General features: G+C 48.8%; 1 protein-coding gene and 1 pseudogene across 3 annotated transcripts in view; one reads left to right on the top strand and one right to left on the bottom strand.

Moving 5' to 3' along the window:
• The window catches only part of usp34 (ubiquitin specific peptidase 34), a 124406-nt gene extending 116670 nt beyond the window's left edge, over positions 1–7736 (top strand). For 2 of the 3 annotated variants that reach the window (XM_015954489.3, XM_070553616.1), the window contains exon 78: positions 1–510. This exon is cut by the window's left edge and continues 971 nt beyond it. Coding sequence is in view for 1 of the 3 variants with exons in the window: in XM_070553617.1 (XP_070409718.1) it covers positions 7610–7617 (8 nt within the window). In the remaining 2 variants the exon portion in view is untranslated. Of the gene's footprint in view, positions 511–7609 lie in introns of those variants that run through there. The other variant, XM_070553617.1, reaches the window with a different exon arrangement.
• On the bottom strand, positions 4385–7541 carry LOC107382441 (beta-1,4-galactosyltransferase 2 pseudogene; annotated as a pseudogene).
• Positions 7737–9145: the final 1409 nt, after the last annotated feature.

The raw sequence follows: 9145 nt of genomic DNA, 5'->3' as shown, positions 1-9145 counted from the left end.
CGACCCAAAACCAGAAACTTCTTCGAGCTGCAGCACATTTCTTCAAAGGGCAGAAGTGTTTATTGGTTGTTTTTGAGTGTATTTTATACTGAACTGAGTTGTTTTGGGAAGTGATTTTATTTGAGGTTAGCTGTAACGGGGAAAGGTTTACACGACTTGTGTCTCCTATGTAATTTAATTTTATTGCGTTTTTACTGTTTATAAAAATGGTCGTCCTCTGTGCCAGTTTTGTACCTTATGATGGAGGCAAAAAGGAAGTTGCCTTCACTTCTTCTGTGGTTTAATTATCCAGAAAGTAAGTTTACCTGTAAATGAAGAGACCCACAAGAAACTTGATTCTGTAAAGAATCCTTTCTAGTTATTGCCTGAAGGTGTATATGGAAAAAACTTTAAAATATCTATAAATATCTTTATATATATAAATATATATATATAAATATGGAATTACAGATATATAAAGTGGTGCTTTATTTGACTGTGGTTGAAATAAAGCTGCCATGTTGGACCAGCTGGAGCTTTTATTTTCTTGAGTACATTCCACAGTCGTGTTTGTTTTTGCTGCTTCTGCTGTGTTCTGATTTTCCTCTGAATCTTGTTTCAATAGAGAATAAATTAATAAAGCTGTTTTAATAAGAATAAGGACGCTATGGAGTTCATCTGAAGGCTTTTCTTACATTAAACAGGAGGCTGTATTAAAATAACAAATATTAAAGGTGAACTATGTAGGGATAGAGTAACAGTGACATCCTGTTGTCAGATTTGGTTACTGTAGTTTCAGTTTCTCTGGGTTAAATTTCACACTCGTCTCGTCTCGTCTTCCTCCGCTTATCCGGGTCCGGGTCGCGGGGGCAGCATCCCAACTAGGGAGCTCCAGGCCGTCCTCTCCCCGGCCTTGTCCACCAGCTCCTCCGGCAGGACCCCAAGGCGTTCCCGGACCAGATTGGAGATGTAACCTTTCCAACGTGTCCTGGGTCGACCGGGGGGCCTTCTGCCGGCAGGACATGCCCGAAACACCTCCCCGGGGAGGCGTCCAGGAGGCATCCTGACCAGATGCCCAAACCACCTCAACTGGCTCCATTCGATCCGGAGGAGCAGCGGTTCTACTCCGAGTCCCTCCCGAATGTCCGAGCTCCTCACCCTATCTCTAAGGCTGAGCCCGGCCACCCTACGGAGGAAACTCATTTCAGCCGCTTGTATCCGCGATCTCGTTCTTTCGGTCATTACCCAAAGCTCATGACCATAGGTGAGGATTGGGACGTAGATCGACTGGTAAATCGAGAGCCTGGCTTTCTGGCTCAGCTCCCTCTTCCCCACGACAGATCGGCTCAGCGTCCGCATCACTGCAGACGCCGAACCAATCCGCCTGTCGATCTCCCGATCCCTCCTACCCTCACTCGTGAACAAGACCCCGAGATACTTAAACTCCTCCACTTGAGGTAGGACCTCTCCCCCGACCCGGAGGTGGCAAGCCACCCTTTTCCGGTCGAGAACCATGGTCTCAGATTTGGAGGTGCTGATCCTCATCCCAGCCGCTTCACATTCGGCCGCGAACCTACCCAGCAAGAGCTGAAGGTCAGAGCTGGATGAAGCTAGGAGGACCACGTCATCCGCAAAAAGCAGAGACGAGATTCTCCTGCCACCAAACTCGACACACTCCACACCACGGCTGCGTCTAGAAATTCTGTCCATAAAAGTGATGAACAGAACCGGTGACAAAGGGCAGCCCTGGCGGAGTCCAACCCTCACTGGGAACAGGTCCGACTTACTACCGGCTATGCGGACCAAACTCACGCTCCTCTGGTAAAGGGACTGAATGGCCCTTAACAGAAAGCCACCCACCCCATACTCCTGGAGCGTCCCCCACAGGGTGCCCCTGGGGACACGGTCATAAGCCTTCCCCAAATCCACAAAGCACATGTGGATTGGTTGGGCAAACTCCCATGCCCCCTCCATCACCCTTGCAAGGGTATAGAGCTGGTCCACAGTTCCACGGTCAGGACGAAAACCACATTGCTCCTCCTCTATCTGAGATTCAACTATCGATCGGACCCTCCTCTCCAGTACCTTGGAGTAGACCTTTCCAGGGAGGCTGAGGAGTGTGATCCCCCTATAGTTGGAACACACCCTCAGGTCACCCTTCTTAAAGATGGGGACCACCACCCCGGTCTGCCACTCCATAGGAACTGCCCCCGATGACCACGCAATGTTGTAGAGACGTGTCAACCACAACAGCCCTACAACATCCATTGCCTTGAGATACCCAGGACGAACCTCATCCGCCCCCGGGGCTCCGCCGCTGTGTAGTTGTTTGACTACCTCAGCAACTTCTGCCCCCGAGATCGGACAGTCCATCCCCAGGCCTCCCAGCTCTGGTTCCTCCTCGGAATGCGCATTGGTGGGATTGAGGAGCTCCTCAAAGTATTCCTTCCACCGTCCGACTATAGCCTCAGTTGACGTCAGCAGCTCCCCATCCCCACTGTAAACAGTGTGAGCGAGTTGCTACCTTCCTCTCCTGAGGCGCCGGACAGTTTGCCAGAACCTCTTTGGAGCCGATCGATAGTCTTTCTCCATGGCCTCACCAAACTCCTCCCACGCCCGAGATTTTGCCTCGGCAACTGCCACTGCTGCACCCCGCTTGGCTATCCGGTACCTGTCTGCTGCCTCCGGAGACCCACTGACCAGCCACGCCCTGTAGGCCTCCTTCTTCAGCCTGACGGCTCCCAGAACCTCTGGTGTCCACCAGCGGGTACGGGGGTTGCCACTACGACTGGCACCGGCAACCTTACGACCACAGCTAGCAACAGCCGCCTCGACAATCGCAGAGTGGAACAAGGCCCACTCGGACTCAATGTCCCCCACTGCTCTCGGGACGTGGTGAAAGCTCTGCCGGAGGTGGGAGTTGAAGACCGTCTTGACAGGTTCTTCTGCCAGGCGTTCCCAGCAGACCCTCACTATGCGTTTGGGTCTGCCAGGTCTACGGGGCACCTTCCACTGTCATCTGATCCAACTCACCACCAGGTGGTGATCAGTTGACAGCTCCGCCCCTCTCTTCACTCGGGTGTCCAAAACATACGGCCGCAGGTCAGATGATACGACTACAAAATCTATCATCGACCTGTGACCTATGCTGCCCTGGTACCAAGTGTACCGGTGGGCATCCTTATGTTCGAACATGGTGTTCGTTATGGCCAAACTGCGGCTTGCACAGAAGTCCAATAACAAAACACCGCTCGAGTTCAGATTAGGTGGGCCGTTCCTCCCAATCACACCCCTCCAGGTCAAGCTGTCATTGCCCACGTGAGCATTGAAGTCCCCCAGCAGGACAATGGAGTCCCCTGATGGAGCACTATCTAGCACTCGTCCCAGGGACTCCAAAAAGGGTGGGTACTCTGAACTGATATTTGGCCCATAAGCACAAACAACAGTCAGGACCCGTTCCCCGACCCGAAGGCGCAAGGAAGCTACCCTCTTGTCCCCCGGGGTAAACCCCAACACACAGGCAGAGAGTCTCGGGGCTAACAAAAAGCCAACCCCAGCCCTCCGCCTCTCACCCGGAGCAACTCCAGCAAAGTAGAGTGTCCAACCCCTCTCCAGGTCTCTGGTTCCAGAGCCAATGCAATGTGTCGAGGTGAGTCCGACTATATCTAGCCGGTACCGCTCAACCTCTGCCACAAGCTCCGGCTCCTTCCCCGCCAGCGAGGTGACGTTCCATGTCCCAAAAACTAGTTTTCTTGTCCGGGGATTGGACCGCCAAGGCTCCCGCCTTGGTCTGCCACCCGATTCGCATTGCACCGGACCCTTCATGTTCCTCCTGCGGGTGGTGGGTCCACAGTTGGACGAGCCCATGTATCCGGTTCGGGCTGGGCCCGGTCGGGCCCCATGGGCGAAAGCCCGGCCACCAGGCGCTCGCTCACGGGCCCCAACCCCAGGCCTGGCTCCAGGGTGGGACCCTGGTAACCCTCCGGGCCGGGTACTCCGACTCTTCGTTTTAACCGCCATGAAAGATCCTTCGAACCGTTCTTTGTCTCACCCTTCACCTAAGACCAATTTGTCATGGGAGACCCTACCAGGGGCACTAAGTGCCCCAGACAACATAGCTCCTAGGATCATTAAATTTCACACATTAAAATAAATCTCAGTTACTAAAGAATCACTTCAAAACCCCTCAAACAGGTTTACAACATTTCTTACTTCTCAGTCAGCATTTATTATGAATACAAAAAGGTCGAAGATGAAATCTTCAAAGAGAACGAATCCTTTAGCTCCCAAATGAAAAATAAACTGCATATTAGAGAAGCAGCAGCTTTAGAGAACCATTCGTTCATGTAAAGTCTGTCTTTTCACCAATATGAGATTATTATGAGCCAATGATTTACGAGATGGCTTACGTTTCAGGAACACATGAAACAAGCTCTATCAAGATCTCTACGACGGTGTAACTGAGTGAGCTGAGTCCGTCCTGATCTAAAATCTTTTTAGTTTCTTGAAGTTTTTTGACATTGTCCAGATCCCGCTCATTGTGCCGGTCTCTTCCATGCTTAATCATCTTGTACCATCCAATCACAGCGTCTGGTTGAGATATGGACTTTATACGCAACATGATTCGGTTGTACATGTCGTCGTCTTCACCGCCCCAGCCCCAGTAAGTGTTGGAGAACCCACTGACTGTCAAGAATTGTTCTTTTGATAATGCTGTGACCCCACCAAAAATGTCCTTATAGGGTAGTTCATAGTTAAACTTGTCTATAGCTACTGCAAAGTGTCTTGGGCGGTCAAAACATCTATAGAGGTTCCGGTCATCTAAAGGCACCATGTCTACATCAGAAAAGACAAAACAATCATAATCGTCTTCCTTCAGTGCTTCGACGTGTCCAGCATTCATCAGTTTAGCTTTGCTGTACACCCCATCTCCGTCCTGGTTGATGGTGCAAACGCCGTAGACCAGCTGCTGTCGTTTTAGGATCAGATGGAGGTAATCGAGCCAGTGGGTCAGGTGTTCATGGCAATTTCGGAATGGAATGATGATGGCCGTTGTTACACCCCTCTGTGGGCTCGGCTAGGAGGCGAGAGGGGAATAAACATAAGAAGGATGAGTTCAACGCAAAGAGACCCTTAGGGGGAGAAAAAGGCTTGACAAAGCAAAACCAAACTCAGCGTGTCCTTGTCTTTTCAAAGGTTTTATTAAAAAGGAAAAGAAAAACCAAAAGAAGGGGCCAAAAAAAAAACCCTTACCAAGAAATTAACCATAGCTGAAAATGTCCAGAGGACCAACCACTCTATTAAAAAGGCTTGGAACTTAAGAAGGGGCAACAATCCCACCAAGTAGTTAAACCAAAAAGGTTTGTCTAAAAGACAAACCAAACAAGAGTACTAACTTAACTAAAGTTGTCCAAATACCAAAAATGGCCCACGAAACAGAGAAGACCTCAAAAGGGGAATACCCCACCTGGAAAATTACCAAAGATGGTCCTGGGGACTCACCAAACCAAACATTACCGGTTAACTCACACAACACACTAAGTCCTGAAGTCACTTCTAAACAAGAAGTAACCGACAAGCTGGTTAAAAAAACCACAAAACCATCAGACAACCATTAAGGGGAGAGAACACACGTTGCTACTGCTTTTGAAGGGCCAGATGATGAGGTGAGAAGTCCCAGCTGGCCGTGACTGCCGCTCCGGCGCTGTCCATGGTCCTGAATGAACTTTCCCAAGGAGCCGCTGTCCACGGTGCTGCTCTGCTTCAATGCTGAACAGGGAACGGAGTGCAGCACACCACTGGGCTCCAAAACGGCGGCGGCCGTAACAGCCATCTGAAAAGAAAAACAAAGGGTCAGCAAAAATGATTAATATCTATTAGGGATGTCCTGTTTCCATATGGGAAGTAGTTTGATATCGGCCCAGAAACACTATCGAATTACATCGGACGGCATCAAAAATCTCCGATATAAGCGTTGCGTTAAGGTTCGCGCGTTTGCAACTCCGATTGAGTAATACCACTTGATCAAGCTTGATGTGTTGACATTCCACACTACGAAGTAGGTCAAAGTGTTTATGATTTGTGCTGATATCGTGTCGGTTTGATATCGGTGTCGGTCAATACTGAACGCTGCAATATCGGTATCGTATCAGAAGTGAAAAAGTTGTATCGGGCAATTATCATCAACATAAATGTCTGAACTGAAGTGAAAGTTCAAAGACTTAACTTCTGCTGACTCTCGGAGGCCGAACAGTTGTAAGTCAGTAAAGTGACATGCAACACATCGATTTATCATCATCGATCGTGTTCGCTGCGTGAGTCCCATCTTCCATCTTAAATTTCCCAGATTAAATGTATTTAAAATACAGATTAGGGAGAAAAAGCTCCGGTGCGCCTGTTTCAGGATCTAGAATTGAGCCACATCACAGCTGAGCTTCAGACGACAGGATCTGGAGTCTTATTTCCTGATATTCCGACATCTCTCCTCTGATTGGCTGACAGCAGCACGACTCAACCACTGACTCTGATCTTTCAACGATGATGTTTTACCTCCACAAATAACACAAACCTGGAGGAGTTCTGCTGTGTTGTGGAGTTGCTAATGCTAACAGTTAGCTTCTATTAGCCGAGACGTTCTCTGCTGTTTCCTGGACGCTAAACCAAAAACAGCTTCCCCGTCGTGAGTCCAGATGGGTGAGTCCATGAATGTTAGTGACGGTGTGACGTAGATCTGTCAGGATTTTCTGATCCTAGAGTTTCACCGTCTGTTTTCTATCAGACGCTACTGCAGGAGACAGGTGTAGGAGACTATTTCCATGAAACACTGAAACACCATTAGGAAATAATCATTTTAAAATGGTTTTTCAATTAAATCAACCTTTAATTTAAAAAAAGTCAGAAAAAGAGTTCTGTTTTAAGATAATTTTACATTTCTTTAGTTTTTATTTTTACTCATAAGAATCACTAAAAGGCCCTTCTCGCTTTTAAACCTACCTTTTGTTTTGAGAGGCAGTCTGGTGGTTGGCGTCGTCCTCCCACCTGAAGTGAAGAACCAACCTGCTTTCTCACGTCCTCCAGAGTCCGACTAGTTTCTAAATCCACCTGAAGTGGACCCGTAAGGTTAGGTGGGGTCTCAGGACACGACGCCAGAGGTTCTGCTCCATCAGATGTATTTCCCCAGATCTCTGATGCTTCATTCACCTGACCATGTTCTTTGATCCTCCACATAAATCCAGCTTTTATATTTTCGGCATGTCGTGCCTTGGGAAATGATCTCGAAGGGCAGTCTTTGTGGTAAAATAAAAATATAGCAAAACATGCAACACCAAGGAGAGAATAGAGTACTAGAAAGGCAAAGACCTTTTTCTGCATGGTTCATCTCTCAGTGCAGAGCGATCTGTACACAACAGCTCTTCATTTCTGTACGTAAGCCACGCCCACTAAACCAGCTGGTGACCTAAACTTGTTCTCTACCATTAGGAGCTTCTTTCCTGAACCTGGAGGAGGAGCTTTGGACTCACCTGTGCTATAACAGATGCTGTTTCACTCATTCATCCTCAACCTATAACCACTCACCTGCTTTTTGATTGTCCATGTGAACATCAGATTTTTTTTATTTTTTACCCGTAAGCCCCATAGAGCTGGAGCGCGGAGGCCCCAGGTAGACCGCAGCAGGACTCCCTGAGATCATAACGACCTGCCCGCACCAGAGCAGGCCAAGTTCAGAACACAGTAGCCTGAGAGCCCCTGACCCCGACAGAGCCCCACCAGAGGGCGAGTCAGATGATGCCACTACACTCAGCCCCAGACACAAGAGCTGCAATCACACAGGCAGACCACAACATGTGCCAAGAGTGGGAAGGAGTTCAGAAGTCTACCTGACAGGTAACGTCACACACTCCCACCTTCATACTTGCACACTGAACCTAATGCACGTCGTACACCCACCCACACTCCCCATACGCACTATGGTCCCAGTACTGCTGCTCAGAGGCCACAACCATTCCTGGACCCAGGCCAGCAGAAGGTCCCGTTCTTACTGGGTTATTTTATTTTTAATTTCCAACCTGAATCACTGAGTTTGCCCTACAGCGGTGTGGTTGGTGCAGGAATTCAGCATGATTTATTGGTGTTGGTTCAGGGGTTTGAGTGGGTGTCCTCAGTCTGTCCTCTCTGACTTTATCTCCAAAACATCCAACATTAGCTGTCCCTCTCATTGGCGGTTTTAAACAGAGGCCCACAGGGGCCTGGGCCCCTATAGAACTGGCCCTGGTCCCTGTTATGGCCCCTGTGCTGAAGAAATTGGATTTATTTTTTCCCGCGCTGCCTCGGAGGCGGGAACTAATGCGCTGCAGCGTTTCACACGGAGCCTTTAGAGCGCAGCCAGAGACGGATTAACGCAAAGGCAAAGTAGGCACGTGCCTAGGGCCTGATTGGCTGGATGGGGCCCAGACAGAGGAACAAAATTAAAAATAAATAAATTAAAAATTAAATGTACTAATGTCCTATGATAGAATTTGCAGATAGGACTCCTATCTAAAATTTATTTCAATATTTATTAATTAACTAAAAATAGTGACGTTTATCTTAACCATAGACCGTTTCATTGGCTACGTCACATTAAGGCGCCACCCAATTAAGGACGTCAGAGAAGCGGTCAGAGTCAGAGCGGGACACAACAAAGCTAGCAGGTGTTTCTGAGTGGGCTAACTTTCACGATGCTTTCGGGTGCGTCAAAACGTAAAAATATATATAAATGAAGAGGAACAAAAGAAGAGACAGCGGGGGGCTTTACAGAAGTTTCTGTCGAGCTATTTGGGCAGCCGTCCGACAGCTGTGAACCTGCTCGAGTCAGCAGAGTCAGCCCAAGCCAGACCCGGAGGAGACACGGCCCGAAGATGCGACGGGAAATGCGGCGGAAGACGCTGTAGCGCCAACGCCGTCAACATCAACGCCTTCACAGAAGGACAAACAGGAAGAACAGCAGCCAGCCAGAAGTGAGCCCAATACATGATATCGATGGTTAAAGGTCATACATATTTCCTGTCTTTTAGTTTGAAAAGCTTGTCAACTTCCTGTTTGGTGAATGTTTCCGGCGGAAGCTTGAAGATCAGAAATGCGTCTAGCTTAACGCTGGTGGTGCTGAGGAGAGCCGAGCATCTCCTTC

Source organism: Nothobranchius furzeri, chromosome 7, assembly GCF_043380555.1.
Source record: "Nothobranchius furzeri strain GRZ-AD chromosome 7, NfurGRZ-RIMD1, whole genome shotgun sequence".
Lineage (NCBI taxonomy): Eukaryota > Metazoa > Chordata > Actinopteri > Cyprinodontiformes > Nothobranchiidae > Nothobranchius > Nothobranchius furzeri.
The sequence above is the reverse complement of the archived record's forward strand: the minus strand, read 5'-3'. Positions and strand labels throughout refer to the sequence as shown.